Source organism: Taudactylus pleione, unplaced genomic scaffold, assembly GCF_031769625.1.
Source record: "Taudactylus pleione unplaced genomic scaffold, aTauple2 ptg000120l, whole genome shotgun sequence".
Taxonomy (NCBI): domain Eukaryota; kingdom Metazoa; phylum Chordata; class Amphibia; order Anura; family Myobatrachidae; genus Taudactylus; species Taudactylus pleione.
The window spans coordinates 12,816,780-12,836,813 of NW_028284522.1; the positions used below are offsets into that span (position 1 = coordinate 12,816,780).

At 47.6% G+C, this 20,034-nt stretch overlaps 1 protein-coding gene across 1 annotated transcript in view; it reads left to right on the plus strand.

Moving 5' to 3' along the window:
* The first annotated feature begins 725 nt into the window (after positions 1 to 725).
* LOC148524230 (putative serine protease K12H4.7) overlaps positions 726 to 20,034 on the plus strand; it is a 72,895-nt gene continuing 53,586 nt past the window's right edge. The window contains exons 1-3 of the mRNA XM_088472068.1: positions 726 to 958; positions 16,833 to 17,014; positions 18,111 to 18,343. Coding sequence (XP_088328194.1) covers positions 755 to 958; positions 16,833 to 17,014; positions 18,111 to 18,343 — 619 coding nt within the window. The 5' untranslated portion in view covers positions 726 to 754. The remainder of the gene's footprint in view (positions 959 to 16,832; positions 17,015 to 18,110; positions 18,344 to 20,034) is intronic.

The following is a 20,034-nucleotide window of genomic DNA, read 5'->3' on the forward strand; positions in this document are numbered from 1 at the left end:
AAATACCTGATGAAATTTTCAACTTCCAAACTCCATACTACAGATTGGATTCTCATGTGCTACGTATTGCACCCACATGCAAAAAACAATGCATATAAATAACTTTGCAGTGTGGGCATTAGGGATGGCCATTGGAAAATAATGAAGGCTGAAGGCTCACCCTACGGTTAATTACATCCTTTCAGCTGGAGACACGCAGAAGCTGCTTCTGCACAACAGTACCTTTCCGCATGTGTGAATTTTTGAGTGCCACAGGCAGCACATGCGTACTAAATAACCTTCAATGCATGCCATGGCAAGGAATGATGTAATGCCGCAACTGTGTGATGATAATCCTTAGTGAAGATTGAACACTTTAAGGTGATCTCGGATTAAATAGGTAAAATCAGGTAAAACTGTTGTTTAATAGTAGACTCACACCAATTAGCACAATCAAGCTCATCTTTCACCCAATTATTATATTAGTGTGCTTACTAAGCCCCTCCCTCGCGTATAAACTCCGCCCCTCGCGTATAAGTTCAGTCCCTCCAATATCGGAATGTATTTGTATGGGGGGGTTTGCATTACTCCGGTGCTGATACATCGACTGTAACTCTGCATCACTCGGTTAATTACAGATCTGTTCCCTGAACTAGCAGCACACAGCACCGGCGGGTGCTCTCAGGGCGTGTACAAGCTGGGGGAGGGCGGGATAGTCAGCGTTATAAGAAGTCATGTGACAGGGAGGCACGAAGATCAGCTGATAAGAGATCATATGGCAGAGGCACGGAGATCATGTGACATGGCTCACACACCGCTGCTGCTATTGCTGCTTTTCGGGTTCTCCATCTGTTGCAATGGCCTCATATACAGGAGGCTGTATACCGAGCCCCCGAGCTCCGGGGTGAACGTGCAGGAGCGCTGGTTTTTGCAAAGGTTGGATCACTTCACCGGGGCTGACACCAGGGTGTGGAAGCAGGCGAGTGCCGGGGAGAGTGCTGGGGAGAGAAGGGTATAATGTACATGTGTGTAGGGGTAACCCTCAGCAGCTCTGCTGTATCTTTGAACATATACATGGCCCGTGGGAGTCATGTAAGATGCTCGGTTCCTATATAAGCTATATTATTACTTATTTTCTGTATATGAGAAATGTATGTTCTTGTAGTTGTGGCAGCACATCAGGAGTAACGCGATGTCCTCATTATCTTCTATGCAAACCTCCTGCATGCAGGGAATGATACCTATATGGTGCAGGGAATGAGACCTATATGCTTGTCATATATGGTGCAGGGAATGATACCTATATGGTGCAGGGAATGAGACCGATATGCTTGTCATATATGGTGCAGGGAATGAGACCGATATGCTTGTCATATATGGTGCAGGGAATGAGAACGATATGCTTGTCATATATGGTGCAGGGAATGAGAACGATATGCTTGTCATATATGGTGCAGGGAATGAGAACGATATGCTTGTCATATATGGTGCAGGGAATGAGAACGATATGCTAGTCATATATGGTGCAGGCAGGGCCGGGTTGAGGGTCACATGGGCCTGGAGCTGAAAATGACCATGGGCCTATTATGAGAAGCAGAGGAGGTGTGACCAGTGCTGTGTGGGTGTGGCCAGTGCCATGTGGGTGTGTACACCCCTATACTCTCAGCCCCAATGTTTCCCTATATATGTAAAAGAAAAACAAATCCTTCATTTTGTGAGGTAAATAGAAATACAATTTTACTACTTATGATTTATGGCTGACCGTATGGAGAGCTGATGGCCAGTCAACATCATGTTTTCATGACAATGGGCCTATTTTTATGTGGAGGCCTGGAGCTGTAGCTCCATCCGCCCCATTGTTAATCTGGCCCTAGGTACAGGGAACTGCAGGACACCTACTGTAGACAAATGATAGGATCCCACCACAATACACACGTTCTGTGTGCTGGAGGATCCATACAGTATATTTGTGTACGTGTACATAATAAAAGTAGCTGAACTCCATAAATGGAAAAAATAAAGCACACACATGATTTTCAAGCAATGTTTCTTGAGTTGACAATAAGCCAGGAAGTCTGCTTACATAAACTTTTTTATTTAGTTCTCTCAGGAATGTTAGAGGTTTACATTAAATGGAGATATATAATAAAACATTTTTATTTTTTTTGTGGGGGGGGTGAAGGTTATATGTGAAAAATGGAGCTTAAAGTTTTATTTTGCAAACCTAAATCCTTATCCTACCTGTGACCATTTTGGATTTGAGCTGGGAAAGCGAAACTAGGTTCTCGCTGTACTCCATTCAAATTACTATAGTCACGGTGCAGTGACAAGTTGGTCAGAGCTAGATGTAAAAATGAGACTGTATGGGGGATGCAATGTGCCGCCGGAACGGTCAGGCACAGTCACTCCACTGAGATCAGTGGTCAGGGAACAGGGGTAAATTACCCCACATGGGGTAAAAATGAATTCCTGGGGGTAATGGACGGATGGCCGAGCATGCATATCAATCATTCTATAATATAGAATGATTCATATGCATGCCAGCCTGTGCCGCAGGGAGGCTCTAAGCCGGACGCCCGGCTCCTTCCCTGCTGCGTTAGCAGGAGTTCTCTTTTGAACTCCAGCTTCCGGCTCTCTCCATACGCACTATGGGAGAGACGTCCTAACATCTCTCCCATAGTTCCGAGGAGCAGCCGGGACGGACAGGATGGCGGCGGATGCAGGAGCGGGGATTAAGGTAAGTGTGTGGTGGCTTTTTTTTTGTACAAGCAGCATAACTATGGGGGCACTACTATATGATTTCCTTCCTTTAAAATCAAGGGGGGATAATGTCTGTGTATATCTAAATTTATATTTTGGAGTAAAAGGTAAAGTTCCCTGACTTAGATGGTGTGCAGGAAAATGAGCAATGATTGCCTACTGTATTACATGGGTCATTCCATGGTAACTCTTCAAAGTGATATAGCAAACTAATAGAAATTCCTGTATAATCGTGGGTTTTTTTTTTTTTTTCTATTTATTTTTTAAAGCATGACAGGTCTTATTATTTTCTCAGAAAAGAAAATTAATTTCAGATAAAATTTTCTTTGCTCTTGATAGCCATGCATAAACTTGCTATGTCACTTTGTAAAGCTGGGTGCACATTAGACCAGGGATGGGGAATCTCAGATCCGGGGGGCCTTATAAGGCCCGCAGAATCATTTGGTCAGAGCTTTTTTTCTGCTAGCCTCATTACACAATCACAAGGTTAGCGCTGGACACATCACTCTTATTTAGCCGCATTTGGCTATCAGGGTGACTAGAATGGCACCCTGTAGCCAGAATCTATGAAATCACTGGTGAGAACCAGTAAGTGACCTTAAGTTACCTTTGCGGTTCTCACCATTGACTTCAAGGTGGGAACTGTTCATTGGCTGAGAGGCGGAAGGCTCGCCTCTCTCAGCCAATGAGCTTTCAGCAGCGGGGTTTCCGTAGTGAAATCCCGCCACTGAGCTCTCATTCGGGAGGTACTGTCCTTATAGGAAGGTACTAAAGTCCGTGGGTCTGCGAAATGCGTGTTTTTATTTTGCCGGGGATGCCTGCTTTGGAACGAAGAGGACCCAAACTTCGCATAGAAGGCGAGTATGGATATTTTTTTTACAAGTACTCTCTGGCTTTTCTATGAGGATGTGCGGGGCTTCAGGGATACATAGGTGTGTGTGCGCATGTATGTTTTGATAAACTTTTACTTTGTATGGGGTGTGTGTCTTGTGTTTATTTTAATATTGCCTTTGCTGTGGAACTACAGGTACCAGCGGGCCTGTAATGCCCCACATGCTGGTACGTGTGGTTTTTCAAGTGACAGCATGCGGGGGAGATTTGCTGGGACCTGCAGTTCCACAGCAAAAGACAATATTTTCAACACTTTCAAATGCTCTACACTACTTAATCAACTCTGCACCCAACGCCCAGGGGTGCCGGAGATAGCCCCGGGCTATCAGCATAGGCCTGGAGAGGGCCCTTTATTGGGCCGGGGGTGGTGGCTCCCCAGGGATCTCCGGCCTGGGCTGATTAGCGGTCAGGGTTAATGCCTTGTCTGGCTGTGGCATTAGCCCCCCGCTAGAAAAAGTCCGGTGCTGGTTCTGGATAATACAGGGGGACCCTACTCATTGTTTTTACCCCTGTATTTTCAGAACCAGGACCGGATCAGAGCCCAGTGCTGGTTGCGTAAAATACGGGGGACCCCTACGTCCTTTGTCCCCCATATTTTGGCAACCATGGCTGGTTCTGCTTAAATGCAGGGGACCCCTAGGCAGTTTTTTTTTTTTTTTCCTTTTAACCAAAGCAGCAGACTGGTCTCACTGATCCCGTCAATGCTTCTGTGTCAATGACATATGCATGTAGCATGGATCTCCCTGGTCCGTGCTACATGCATCTGTATCGTGCATGACGTTGTTCCGTGTGCACACACGGAACAATGTCCTTCAAATCGTGGAAGATGTGTCGATATCTTCCTGCAGGTTCAGTTGAGCTGCGATGACTATGTACGACGGCGGGGGCATGCATCGTTATCCTGCCCACACAGCACTTTTTACACGATTGGTCGTCCCAATCGATTGAAAACTGCCAAATTGTGTAAAAAATCGCACGGTGACCCTAGCTTTGTAGACTGTTTTGCAGTGATACAAGTCCTGCAACTTTCATAAATCTGCGTAAAACTGAAACAAATATTAAAGGTGATAAACAGCCACTTGATGATTTCTACCAGGGTCTTGCACAAAAGTGTGTAAGATGGGTGTGGATCATTAGATTGATAACAAAAGTTTGGCAGTCAATAGGGCGACAGGTACTAAAAATTGACAAACGAAATGTTGACATGGCTGTAGGTTGACTGGGTAAAAAAGGTTTACCTGGGAATGGTCGACACAATATTTTTTTTTATTTTTTTTGTTTCTAACCCTAATCTTCACCCTAACCATCTCTGTGGTGCCTAACCCTAACTGTCCCTCCTAGTGAAAATTTTAAACTGCATTTATAGACTGTGTAAAGTCCTGTTTGTTGACAGTAGTGTAGCGAGTTCCCGTCTAATTCTGAGCAACATGTAGTAGGCAGGACACCTATGCGTTTCAACGTATCTTTGTCAAAGATATGCCACAAAACATTTGAATGTAAGTAGAAAATGTGAATGCTATGCAGAATAAGAAATGCAACCGTAAAGTTCAATAGGCCTGCAGTGTCACAGCCGCAGAAAGGATTGTTGGTCTATTGAGTTAGGCGATACCAGGTCATTTCAGCTGCAGTGAAGAATAGCTCACCAATTAATCCGCATGTGGTCCTATTACAATTAAAGAAATTGGAAATGAAGTGCTTACTGCTAGAAAAGTTGGAACAATTAAAGCCCACTTGAAAATTTTGACCAGAACTAGATCACAGAATCCAAAACTTAATGTACCAGAAATGGCAACAAATCTTTTAGCCATCAATATCCTAGGAACAAGGAGGCCAGACTTCATTTTGCCAAAGGAAAGTGCATTGTATGGAACAGGAAAGGGACTGATGGCAACAGGTACCCAATGCCGTCAGTTATACGTCCTTAATGCTCAACAGTTATGCAATGATGACCGCTGAGTCACTAGAACTGGCATAGAAGATTTGGTCACCTTGGATGGGATATTACAGTATTCAAAAATTACTGAATGGGAATGGTCACAGGAATGTCAATGACTGATACAGAGAAACCCATATGTGTAAGCTGTATAACGGAAATAAAAAAGCAGCCATTTCTAAAATCTGCAAGCATAGCTGAAGCACCACTTGAGTTAGTACATACAGATGTGTGTGGTTCAATGGAAGTCAAGAAGAGTGGATAAAGATAGCTAATAGCATTCCCCCTTCTCTCCATCACTTTGGGCACGCTCCCCATCTGCCCCACCACCACCACCTAGCTGTGCCCTGGAGATGGCCTCCAGATCTGGGTCCCTGAAATCCAGTATTTTATCAGGATTTGGCATTTACTGTACCTTTACAGATTCTGTCTATTAAGACTGCCTGAAAGTATAGATTTATGAATCTTCTGACTCTATTGGACACCTGCGTATGCGTTCTTATTTAAATCTATTTGCATGATTGTGATCATTTTTTGCACACGTAGTGATCATACCCTAAAGTCAAATAGACTTTAAAGAAAGCTGCAAATGCTCTTTAGTCATCTTTTGTGTTTTATTTTATTTCCCTGGCATTTTGAATAAAGATAAAAATCCCAGCTCCATATGTATATGTTGGTTAAATGTAAGCACCAAACAGAAGCTCTATTAAGCATACACTACTTACTTCATATGACCACTAGAGGTCCTGCAAAGCAAGTAACGAAGTCAAAAGTTGTAGAAAAATGTCAACTGATTTGAAATGACTTTTGAGCCCTTTTTTTAAAGGTTTCACTAAACATGAACTTCTGCAAAACAAAAATCCAGGATGGTCTCCCCACATTTCTTGCATTTCTCTCAAGTCTAATTTGGCAGTCAATTCACACCCCTCCGCTGCGAGTAGGCATTTTTAAGGCACCACACACTGTGTAATGGTTAGCATTACTGCCTCACAGCACTGAGGTCATGGGTTCGATTCCCACCACATCCCTACCTGTGTGGAGTTTGTATATTCTCCCTGTGCTTGCGTGGGTTTCCTCATGGGTACTCTGGTTTCCTCCCACACTCCAAAAATATACTGGTAGGTTAGTTGGCTCCCAACACAAATTAACCCTAGTGTGTATGTGTGAGCATATGGTAGGGACTATAGAGTGTAAGCTCCACTGGGGCAGGGACTGATGTGAATGGCCAAATATTCTCTGTAAAGCGCTGCGGAATATGTGTGCGCTATACAAATAACTGGTAGGAAATAAATAAATAATTTTTTTAATTGGATTGGGGAATTCTTAGGCGCGCGCTTCAATGTGAAGTCTGCGAGTTTCAAGAAACAAGCTCTCAATTTGCACCTAATTGGATTGACCCCTATGTGTAGCGGAACAGGCTGCTTCATCGGCGGCATGTATTACCTTAGTTGCCATAGGGGGAGAGTGATAACTTGCCGTTCCGGTGAATGGCACTCTCTCTTTCGGCTTCTGACCGGTGTTTTGTGTATGTGTCGGTCAGAAACCCTTGAGCAGAGCGGCACTTACGGCTCATTGAGAGGAAAAAAAACACCCCTTTGTAATACACAATTCCTGGCTGTCGGAATGGATAGCCAGGTACAGCGCTATGCATCAGGCAGTGACCGCTGCAGCTGTTGAAATCAATAGCTACAGCTGTCTGAACGGTCAGTGCCACTGACTGTTCATAGCAGCGCCGGTAATGACTGGCGTATAGCGCATCTGTCATTTACCATCCAGCCCCACATTTATACATTGGGGAAAAGCTGTATCTGTGCATGTAATGTGTGCCGATACCACTAAACCTCCCGTAAAGACAGATCAGAAACCTACTCCTCTGTTACTCCATTCCTACTTGGCCCGCACTGGAACAGATCCCGGCAGCGGCAGCCCGACAGCGTTCCCCCCAGCGGCTGTCTGCTCGCGGCGCCCGGCGTTTGGGAAATGAGCGGTGTCTACATCTAGACGCCAGGCATTTCAACCTCGCCGGGATATGACAGTCAGGAAGCCGGCTGTCGGTATAAGGTCAGCCGGCTTCCCAATTGCATCCCGTCCATGAAGAGGGCACAGTTAATACTTATCTAGCTTTAATATGTGTCATACAATGTGTATTGTGTATCATAATTCCAGCATATACAGGATCACAGTAAGCCATTAGATGCGGCAGTAGGGCCATCCTGCCTGAGTTGGATGTTTTTTATTTTAGATGAGAGCACCATTCCAGAGTATTAGAGCAAGTCCGGGAGCCTGGAGGAGCAGCAGAAGAACCTAGCACTTCCCTGGACATATATGTACATATTGGGCTCTATAGCAGCACATCCCTAACAGTGCATGTTTTCCAGATCTCCTAGTTGGTGCACAGGTTATTTGTTAATGGCTGATACATGTTAAAAGATCCACAGGTGGTGCTAATTATTTCATTTGTGATACTGAGAAGAACATGTAGCACTAGTAACATTCTATTATATTACTATTTGTACTGTGGTCATGGTATGTGCTGGGGAGGGGGGTTTCCAGGCAGACTGAAACCACCCCCTGCATTTGTCTATGTCAGCTAATACATTCTGCAAGCACATCTGCAGTATATAGTCCATTGGGTGTGTGAGGTGACTACAGAGAGACAATCTCCTCGGCCACAGGTGCAGTCACAGTGCATCCATACACTCCTCTCCTGTCTGCCTTGTGCCCTTTAGCTGATATTGTCCTAATGGAATGGTTAGTATTGGGTGAAGTCAGTTACTGAAAATATAAATATAAAGTATCTGATTCTGTCTGATGCAAAATAGCTGTTTTTGCAAGCAACTATGCAAAAAAATAGACAAATCTCAGGTGCACAACTCCAAATTATTAATACATATAAATGCAATAAAATTTTGCAATCAATAGAGGTTTTTAGCATAATCATGGCCAAGGTTATGGGCCTACCCACCATATCCAGGTAACCTCTTTTGGGTAGGTCTATATACAGTCAGGTGCATAAATATTGGGACATTGACAGAATTTTCATATTTTGGCCTGTATTCACCACCACAATGGCTTTGAAATGAAACAAACAAGATGTGCTTTAACTGCAGACTTTCAGATTTAATTTGAGGGTAATTACATCCAAATCAGGTGAACACTGTAGGAATTACAACTGTTTCTATATGTGCCTCCCACTTTCTACTTCAGGGTCCATAGGGTATCCACAGGATACCTTGGGGTATAGGTGTGACGTCAGTCGCAGGGCACCAAAGAGTTAAGCTTTCAGCCTCCCAGGATGCACTAGGTCCCCCTCCTATACCCCGCCCCCGGGCCAAGGCACCCCAGTTTAGTTTGGTGCCCGGCCGGAGTCGGGTGCACCTGTTGGAGTGGGGGCTAGAAGAGCCCCTGAAGCTTTTTCTTCATGCAGCTGTGGCTGCACATCTGGATGAACAGCATGGACTGTCAGTCCTGACGTCCATGCTGTCTTCCCTACACCCCGCCGGTACCAGAACGCCGGTACTGATCCGGGGATGCTGGTGGGCGTCTGGGGTCACAGCTAGCGGTGACCCCAGATGCTCCGGACCATGGCCGGATTCAAGGGGGACAGAGGTAAGCAGCGGGGTCCCGCGGTGGGTCCCCGCTGATCACATGGTCCTAAGTCCCCAGGCAGGGGGCTCCCTGGGGACTGGCTGCAGCGTGGAGCCAGGCGACCAACCTGCGCTTCCACTACCCCCTGGGACAGCGGACCGCAGCAGAGCGGTAGCGCTGCGGCGTCCCAGGGGTTAAATGCATGCCAGGGGAGCGTGCCTTCCCTGTCTCACAGCCGGCGCCTCCCCCGCTGCACACAGCCCTCTCTGCATGCTGCCGACTGGTCCTGTGGCAGCGCTCCTCCCCCAGGCCAGCCTCCTCTCTGCTCCTCGGCGGCCATCTTCTCCAGAACGCATGGTGAACGCTGCTGGAAGCGCTGGACGGAAGCATCGTGGTCTGGGTCCCCCCGCATACCTCTCCTCCGCTGTGGCTCAGGTCTGTGTATGCAGCGCTGTGTCCTACCAGGCCCTGTGTCTGTGTAGTTGAGTAATCAGCGCTGTTAGTGCAGGAATTGTTATTTCTCTGCATTGTATGTGACTGTGCTAGCGCTGCCTGTAACTTTTCTTCTCTAAACTGTCAGCTTTATTACTGTCCCTGTTCTTCTGCTAAAGCCCTTGCGGTGCGGTGCTGCAGGGTGGTCTCTCGCCTATTTAATACTTAATTGGTGAGAGAGGTCACATACGTGGTGCCATCATGTCTGAAAGTGATTTTCCCCTCCGGCTACAGTGTACCACGTGCAAAGTACCGTTAGCGGAGGGGGAGGGTAGCGCGGAGGGCCTTTGCCGGCAGTGTTTGTCCATGGCGCGGCCTATTACGGTTACAGCACCGGTACAGGAGCCGCCCTGGGCTTGTTTCGCTCAGGCGTTAACAGCTTTAGTGGGCCAGTTAGCTCCGCAGCCCGCGTTTACTCCGATGGGTTTGTCCCAGCAGTCTGTGGTGTCGTCACCCATGCAGGGGTTCCCACGACAATTGGTGGTACCCCACAGTCTCCCTATTTCCCCGCTCCCGGGTTCTCAGGAGCCAGCGTGGGTTAACTCCCTGACGAGTTCTGTACAGCACTTGTCGGATGTGTTGCAAGGGGAGTCTGTGATGCGGCCTCATAAAAGGCCGGTGGCGTCTCTGTCCGCTCCTTATGAGGATGACGAAGGGACGTCTGATGATGGGGAGATTCTGGATCCTTACGATCAGGAACCTCTCCATACTAAGGACGCTGATGCTAAGTCCAAAGTATATATTCCTGGACTTATTCGGGCGGTCCGCACAGCCTTGGTGATTGAGGACGAAGTTCCCCCAGCGGCTAAATCTAAGTATGCCTTTTTAAAGATGTGAAGGGCGATGCCACAGTCTTTCCTCTTTCGGGTCAGTTGGTGGACCATTTAGAGGAGGCGTGGAAACAACCTGGCAAAAGATACCAGCCGCAGAGACGCCTGGCGGTGGCTTATCCGTTCGCGGATAATTATTTTGCTAAGTGGGAATCCCCTCCACAGGTGGATTCTCACGTGACCCGTCTTGTCCGTAGTGCCACATTGCCGATGCCATCCATGTCCTCCCTTAAGGATGCTACGGACCGCAAGGTAGAAATCTGCCTGAAGTCCGCTTATTCCCTTGCAGGGGGGGCAGCACGGCCGGCTATGGCCATTTGCTGGGTTGCCAGAGCGATGGAGCGCTGGGCGGATTCATTAGAGGCTTCTTTTGAATCCGACTGTCCGGCCGAACAGGCGGAGTTGATTGGCAATCTCCGTGATTCGGCCACCTACATCAACGAGGCGGCTCTAGACATTAGTACTCTGGTGTCTAGAATTTCTTCAGCAGCGGTGGCTGCTCGTCGCACCTTGTGGCTGCGATCCTGGAAGGCGGACGCAGATTCCAAGAAAGGTCTGGAAGCGTTGCCGTTTACCGGAGAAGTTCTCTTCGGTCCGGATCTGGATAAGATTGTGGCCACGCTGGCGGCAGCCAAATCTGCTTGTCTCCCGTCGGCCGCTGCTCCTTCTGGTTCGGGACCATCGTCCTTTCGGTCATCTAGGGCCCAGGGCAGGCCCAAACCACAGTCGTTTCCTCGACAGGCTGGCCCTAAGAAATCGGTCAAGCCCCGGAAGCAGGCATGGAGTACCAGACGTCCGGCCCCCAAGCCAGATGACAAGCCTGCGGCCTGACGGTCCGGGCCTCCCTTTGGGGGATCCCAGGGTGGGAGGCCGCCTGCTACAGTTCGCCCAGTGTTGGTCGACCACTACGACAGACACTTGGGTTCTGGAGGTGGTTTCCCACGGATACGCCCTCTCCTTCCGGCACAGACCCCCGGCTCGCTTCTTCACCACGGGTCTCCCATCAGACCGGAACAAGGCTACGGAGCTGCGGAAGGTATTGCACACTATGCTCCAGGCTGGAGTTATAGTGGCTGTTCCATTCTCCCAGAGGGGCCAGGGTTTCTATTCAAATCTATTTTTGGTACAGAAACCCAATGGGTCATATCGTCCGATTCTCAACCTCAAAGCACTCAACAAGTCTTTGCGGGTCCCGAAGTTTCGGATGGAGACCCTACGGTCCATCATTCTGGCGCTGGAACCTGGGGACTACTTGGTGTCATTGGACATACAGGACGCTTACCTGCATGTCCCTATTCTTTTGCGCCATCAACAGTTCCTCAGGTTTGCAATCCGCAGCGACCACTTCCAGTTTCGGGCGTTACCTTTTGGCCTGGCAACAGCACCACGTGTTTTCACCAAGGTGATGGCGGTCATGGCGGCTTCTCTGCGGCTGCAGGGAGTCCGCATGTTGCCGTATTTGGACGACCTGTTATTGGTGGCAGGATCTCCAGAGCTCCTGTTACGCCACTTGGACCTGACCATTGCACTGCTGCAACGGCACGGCTGGCTAATCAACTGGCAGAAGTCCACTCTAATCCCGTCTCGGAGGATTCTGCATCTTGGAGCCTTATTGGACTCGGGACAGCAAAGGATCTTCGTGACTGAGGACAAGATCTCTGCTTTACAGTCAAGGGTGCGCAGTTGCCTGCACAGCCGCCGGGTGTCCTTACACTCGGCGATGAGGTTACTGGGCTCCATGGTGTCGGTGTTCGACATGGTGGAATACGCCCAGTTTCACTCCAGACCTCTGCAGCACCTGATCCTGTCCAAGTGGAACGGGCTGACTCAGTCTCTGAAGTTCCAGACGATTGTGCTCACCCCGGAGGTTCGCCTGTCCCTTGCGTGGTGGTTACAGATGACCCACCTCAACAAGGGACGTCCGTTCTGGGTTCCAAATTGGGTCCTGTTGATAACGGACGCCAGTCTTCGGGGCTGGGGAGCAGTTTCGGGTCCACACTTGTTCCAGGGCAGGTGGACGCCGACAGAAGCGGAGCTTCCAATAAATATCTTGGAACTCCGTGCGGTCTTCAATGCTCTCCAGCAGGCACAGCGGTTTCTCCAGGGTCGCCCGGTGCAGGTCCAGTCGGACAACGCTACCACCGTGGCCTACATAAACAGGCAAGGAGGAACTCAGTCGGGCGGCTCTCGTAGAGGTCTCTCTGATCCTGGTTTGGGCGGAGCGCAATCTTCCGGCCATATCAGCGGTCTTCATCCCGGGAGTGCTAAATTGGGAGGCGGACTTTCTAAGTCGCCAGGACGTTCATCCGGGGGAATGGTCCCTGCACCCGGACGTTTTTCAACTACTGGTGGACAGGTGGGGTCTTCCAGAAATCGACCTCATGGCGTCCCGGCACAACAACAAGTTGCCGGTGTACGGGTCTCGCACAAGAGACGAAGGGGCGTCTCTGGTGGATGCTCTGTCCGTCCGGTGGACGTTCCGGTTCGCATACCTGTTCCCTCCGGTCTCAGGGTCCTTGCCTTCACCCGGACCTGACTCGGCTGTCTTTGACGGCGTGGCTGTTGAGACGGCCATGCTGAGGTCCCGGGGGTTTTCCAGCTCTGTGGTGCGTACCATGTTACGAGCTCGGAAACCGTCTTCCGCGAGGATATACCATCGCGTGTGGCATACGTTCTTCCAGTGGTGTCGACCGAGAGGTTATGCATCGCGGGAGTTTCGTCTGTCTCGGATTCTCGCCTTCCTGCAAGCGGGACTAGATCATGGGCTTCGCCTTGCTTCTTTGAAGGTACAGGTTTCGGCCCTATCTGTCTGGTTTCACCGTAGGATTGCTACAATCCCGGATGTGCGCACCTTTATGCAGGGTGTTCTCCGCATTCAGCCGCCCTTTGTTCCACCTGTGGCGCCTTGGGATTTGGCTGTGGTCCTGAGGGCTCTCCAAGGACCGCCGTTTGAACCACTGGGCTCAGTGGATCTTAAATGGCTAACAGCTAAGACTGTTTTCCTTCTGGCCATTGCTTCGGCCAGACATGTTTCTGAGTTAGGGGCTCTTTCTTGTAGACCCCCTTTCTTGGTTTTTTATGGGAACAGGGCAGTGCTCCGCACTCGGCCCGAGTTTCTTCCCAAAGTTGTTTCCCAGTTTCATGTTAACGAGGAAATAGTTGTTCCGGCCTTTAACTCACCGGGTCTTTCCGTGGGTGAGGCCTCTTTGGATGTTGTGCGGGCCTTAAGGACTTATGTTGACCGCACTTCTTCGTTTAGGAAGTCGGACGCTTTGTTTGTCCTCTATGGCTTCCGTAAAAAGGGTTGGCCTGCTTCAAGGCAAACTTTGGCAGCCTGGATCCGTATGGCTATTTCTGAAGCTTATCTTCATGAAGGCCTACCGGTCCCCCCTTCTCTGAAGGCTCATTCCACTAGGTCTGTGGGTCCTTCGTGGGCAGCTCGACGTGGTGCCTCGGCAGTTCAGATCTGCAAGGCTGCTACGTGGTCTTCTGTCCATACCTTCGTGAGGTATTACAGGTTTGACACCTTCGCCTCTCAGGATGCTTCCTTCGGGCAGCGGATTCTCCTTTCTGCACAGGAGCGTCCCCACCCTTAAAGGATACTGCTTTGGGACATCCCCAAGGTATCCTGTGGATACCCTATGGACCCTGAAGTAGAAAATATGAGATATGGTAAGAACTTACCCTTGTTATCTCTATTTCTACGAAGTCCATAGGGTTCCACAGGACTCCCGCCCTGTCGCACCTGTGCTGCAGATGGGCTTTGCTCTGGTCACCGGTTTTCCGTCTCCCTCTGGTGAGAATGTGATTCTTGTATGTGTCCAGATCTTTGTTCTCTCTCTTCCTTCTCCTCCTCCGGCCTATGGCTTGGTAACTAACTGAGGTGCCTTGGCCCGGGGGCGGGGTATAGGAGGGGGACCTAGTGCATCCTGGGAGGCTGAAAGCTTAACTCTTTGGTGCCCTGCGACTGACGTCACACCTATACCCCAAGGTATCCTGTGGAACCCTATGGACTTCGTAGAAATAGAGATAACAAGGGTAAGTTCTTACCATATCTCATATTTTTTAAGGGGCCAAAAGTAATGGGACTATCAATCAAATTAAATCTGAAAGTCTGCAGTTAAAGCACATCTTGTTTGTTTCATCTCAAAGCCATTGTAGTGGTGAATAGAAGCCAAAATATGAAAATTCTGTCAATGTCCAAATATTTATGCACCTGACTGTATGTACTTCACTTTTTTATTTTCATTCCTTATATGCAGCTGCTCCTAACTATTTCTTTACACTGCACTTTTCTTACTATGGTGGTGCCCTGGGGCAGCTTGGGTGGGACAGTTTTTGGGGGGGTCCTGCGCTCTGGATTTGAACCCTAGTATGTTAGGGACCTACCCGAAAGAGGTTACATGGATATAGTGGGTAGGCCCATAACCTTGGCCATGATTATGCTAAAAACCTCTATTGATTGCAAAATGTTATTGCATTTATATGTATAATTAATAATTTGGAGTTGTGCACCTGAGATTTGTCTTTCTGTGCCTGCAATTAGTCTCATCAGGTAGCACCTCCCATTTTATAGAGCGAGATAGATAGATAGATATATTTATAGTTAGGTTGTGCAGTCCAGAAATCTTTCCCATATAAGCAACTGTGCAAGCCAGATTTATTACCTTAGAAGTGCCTATCCATAGGGCTAATGTGAGAATCGGTACAGCTTCAAACTGGAATCCGCTCTACCCACTGTTTGTTAGGCCACAGCTACAACAGTCATCATTAGTATTGGCACCAGCATCAGAAACTGGCTTCCCTTCCCCGTACGCATGACTCAGAATAGCATGGAACTCTAGCTACATACCCACAACACTGCCGTGACACTCGCACGATACAGATATCTTCTGTGCGTTCCCGGTGTTGCTGTCCTGTACGCCCATTGCGCGCAAAGAGACCTGGCCAAAATCGACCTGAATCAGCCAAAAATGAACAAAAATGTGCATGGACTGTATGTTAAACTTAGCAATTTGCATCTGTGAAAAGAGATGAATCCAACTCTGCAACAGCCCCATAGTGCGGAAAGGTGACACACAAGTGGAGCTCTGCGAAGCTGCTTGTTCCACCATGAAGCTCAACTTTTGCTACAGCTTCACTCCTCTTTAGTGAATTGTGGTATTGTCAGTGACTGCAGGAGAACTGAAACCTTTCTATGTAATGAGTTGTTGGTTACCATTAGCATAGTCCATGTCTGCTCCTTCTGGTTGGAGCATGATAGATGGGCTTTATCTGTATATGTGCTTACTACCAGATTTGGTAAATGAGTAAGGGGGACTCTGCACTATGCATACTGGTGTTTTTAGTGTAATATATTAAGTGTAATGGGCGAAGTATAAACAAATGAACAGATACAAATTGTATACTCAGAATGTACTTGGAGTTAAGTGATATAAACCCAGTCTAATACATCTTGCAGCTCTGTATCTGTAATGACGTGGGAATAAAGACACAAGGCCTGATTCAGAAGTGCCTGCAGCGGCAATATATTTCCAATACCCTTCTCCCTGCGCGCGCCTCAAATTACAACTGCGGCTCTGCACGGACACAATCAGGACGCATGTGTAGTGTAGTGTGATATATAGTAGCAAAACAATCTCTCCACTATGTCCACCACTGGTAGCACGTACACCTCTGGTCAGGCAGACTCTTTCGCTATCTGCGTGTTTGGCGACTTTCTTTTGGAGTTCCTCTTTTCTCAAAGGTGTCTCCGCTGTTGCATGGACTGCTACTATAGTAACTAACCCATCCATGGCTAAAAGCTTTATTCTCCAACCCAGATTCCACTCAAACAATTATTTCTTCTACTTTGATGCCCATAGCAACCATTCCAATGCAGTCTAGAAAGAGCAGTCTGGTCTTTTCTACACTATTGACTGTAGACCCTATTATGCAATTGTGTGTGGGTTTTTTTTTTTTTTGGGGGGGTGACGTTAAGTAAGGGACGTCTGACTGAGCAATTCAAATAGTTTGTGAGACTTATTAATTATTGCACTTATCATGCCTAAAAATACCTGGGATAGCTGCGCAAAGGGGCTAAGCCCGTCTGTCCGGGTTAGGGGGCCCACACTATGGACTTTTCCCCCACTTCTATTTGCCACCTCAGGAGGCTGTGAGCAGAAATGCCAGTGGCTCTTGTGCCCCAGCTGAGCAACAATAGAATTGCTCTGTCGAATGCCCATAAGTTAAAGTGCCCAAGAAAACAATTGAATTCTCACCTATACTGTATATCCATTGCTGATTATTAAGGACCGTACAAGTAATGGTTTTGTGTATTAAATAAGCTAAAAAATTTTTTTTTTTTCTTTTTTCTACAGCGATATTTTGTGAATGACACCTTCACACAGACTAGCGGTCCTGTGTTCCTGATGATCGGAGGGGAAGGTACTGCCAATCTGGGTTGGATGACAGCTGGAACATGGATAACGTATGCTGAGAAGATGGGAGCCCTTTGTCTACTACTAGAACATAGGTTTTATGGCAAAAGTCACCCAACCAAGTAAGAATTATGATTGCACATAAGGGAAATGGTTATATAGGATCTAATGTTTTCTGTTTAATTTATACTTATTACTGTTATGTAATTTTGCACTGCTGATTGTGGTTTATCTCATTTGCTGTTGTAACTATGCCATACAACTTATTTTTTTTATTTTTTTTTAAATGTCAATGGTATCCTTCTGGTATGTTTTTTTGCACAGTTGTGTTGGCCATACACTCCTACTTGTAAGTAAATGTCTATAATAGAAAAACTGTATGTAGCCTTAAATCCCATTAAATAATATGTTTGACTTAATTCAAAATAAATCCTCAATAAAAACCCAAGTCTTAAATTAGTGTGTGTGTGATATAAATAAATATATATATGTATATGTTTAATATTATATTCATCTCCATCTGCTTGTGTCACTCTATGGAGTATTGGAAGGGGACTTGATTCATGATGGGGCAGCTCTGATAAAGGTTGGCTTACTTGTATTTTAGTAGCTAATCCCTATCTATTAATGTCTCTTCAGTACACTTTGCTTTCCCATCTGTATTGCTGTTCAATATTTGCCTCCCAAATAAATTGCATTATGATGGCATATATTTGAGCAGTCCTTTCCTGAAATATATATTGTGGCTGCACTGTGGCCTGGTATATGTATACAGCATGCATTACATGGCATCAACTGAGATACCTTTTTTTTATCTGTCTAAGGGTTATGGCATTAGTCCATACTTACCTACTTTGCTGAGCAGCTTTCCGGGAGCAGCAGGAGGGGGACCTGCTGCTCTCCTCTTCAGGGGGCGGGGCCAGATGGTAGACGGCATTAGGCCCCGCCCCCTTTACAGAAAACCCCCGTGATTCGCGGGTCCGTGAGGAGGGGGCGGGGCTAAATGACGCAATTTGCCTAATTTAGCCCCGCCCCTTCCCGACGGACCCGATAATTTCAGCTAAAATCTCCCCATCCTGCCCACTTCACTAGGAAGTGGGCGGGATGGGGAGATATGCCTGCCCTTCCGGGATCGCGGGGGGTTACCCGAAAAATCGGGAGCCTCCCGGGAGAGTAGGCATGTATGCATTAGTCATATACTTTAATTTTTCCCTATAGGGATATGAGCTTGGAAAATCTACGTTACCTGAGCAGCCAGCAAGCCTTGGCTGACCTTGCCCACTTCCAGACTGTGATGACTGAGAAACTGGGGTTAGGTACCAGGAAGTGGATTGTGTTTGGAGGATCCTATCCTGGATGTCTTGCAGCCTGGTACAGAATAAAGTATCCTCACCTGGCCCATGCAGCTGTAGCCAGCAGTGCACCTGTTAAAGCTGTAGTCAATTTTACAGGTAAGTGCAACATAGAGATGTGTCCTCATGCATCTAGCCTCCAATACGTCATACAGCGCGACATGTCTGGCGTGACTGAGCCACCCGTGCTGCTCTGACAGATTTGGGCATCTTTTTGTTGGCGAAAAATGCATCTAAGTCGTAATGTGATGACCAGCAGATCTTTCTGATTGAATGGACATGTGACACTTGTATATCTATGTGCACCTGAGTCTGTATTTGAAGCACAAAGGAACTTGGAATGAAAAAAGCTGCGGATGCTACATTGTACCTTTTTGTATTCTGCATTTGAACACAGTAAAGTCAGTAGTTTAATGGACTAAACCTATATTCCTGAGACTACATCAATTGCATTGTGTGTTTACAGTGGATGCATATTAATGTTATTTACTCAGAATTATTTATAAATATTGTTACAGTAACACTACCAATAAATTGCCAATGTATTTAACCCTGAAGTGGTGATTGCTAGGTCGGTTTCTTTAGGTTATCGACAGATGCATGTGCATGGAGCCCACTTGTTTGAGGTGTTAAACATGGGTCCATCACAATGGAGGGTCCTGACAAAACCCTTCTGTGTCTTTAAATAGCTTGTGGGCGGCTTGTTGGGATTCTCATTCAAGATAGTCATGACTGTATAAACCTTCAGACTGAAAGCAATCGGGAAGCCGACTGCCTAAATACCGGCAGCCGGCTTCCCGACTGTCGTTTCCCGGCAAGGGTGAAATGCCGGGTGTCTAGATGTAGACGCCCGCATTTCCCCGACGCCGGGAGACCGGCGCCCGGCATCCCGATCGTGGTGATGCCAGGCTCCGCGAGCGGACAGCCGCGGGGGGGGCAGGGTTAGGTTTAGGGCTCCCGGCGGGGTCTTAGGGCTAGGCACCCCCCCCGGGAGGGTTAGGGCTAGGCTAGGGGGAGGGAGGGTTAGGCACCCCCGGGGGGGGCTTAGGGTTAGGCACCCCCCCGGGGGACTTGGTTTAGGCAGCGGGGAAGGGGGTGGTTAGGGTTAGGCACTTAGAGGGGGGGATTAGACTTAGGCACTTGGGGGGGGAAGTTAGGGTTAGGCACTCCTAAGGAGGATTAGGGGGGTTAGGTTAGTATATGCTTATCTATCCACGATCGGGTTTCCAGCGCTGTCGGGTTTCCGCTGCTTCTAACTCTGCTTTTGTCGGGCGGCCGGCGGTATTTCATACCCATTCCCTTCAGACACTTGGTCCTTATGAAATCAATTCTGTCTTGGTATGATGACTAGTATCATGTGTGTTTTTTGTTTTGTTTCTTCCCTGCGACTTTAATTTGGGAAACCTAATTTCACCATTCGTTTCAGTCATAGGTTTATTTGCCAGTGTGCCAAATGAAATGTGGGCAGCACTTCCTGTGCAGCTGGACCGTCTCATTGTTCAGTCAGGGTAGCACAGAGACCATATTACAGCTGAGCACTTGTTAGTCATTGCTGCTTCTAGAACTAAGCTCTGACCTGCACGGAATTTTAATTGATGATATGTGATAGAGTCCAGACGACCTCTTGTTTGCCAAAAGAAACAAACCCCACTAGTACTGTCATTTGTGTGTTAGTTATTCAACGATCACGTCAAGAGTCCACATGTGAAATAGTGGCATACTGAGGGTTTTCTATGCAAACTGACCAGGCATTCTATAAATATATACGTATGTAAGTGTCGGGGTTAATA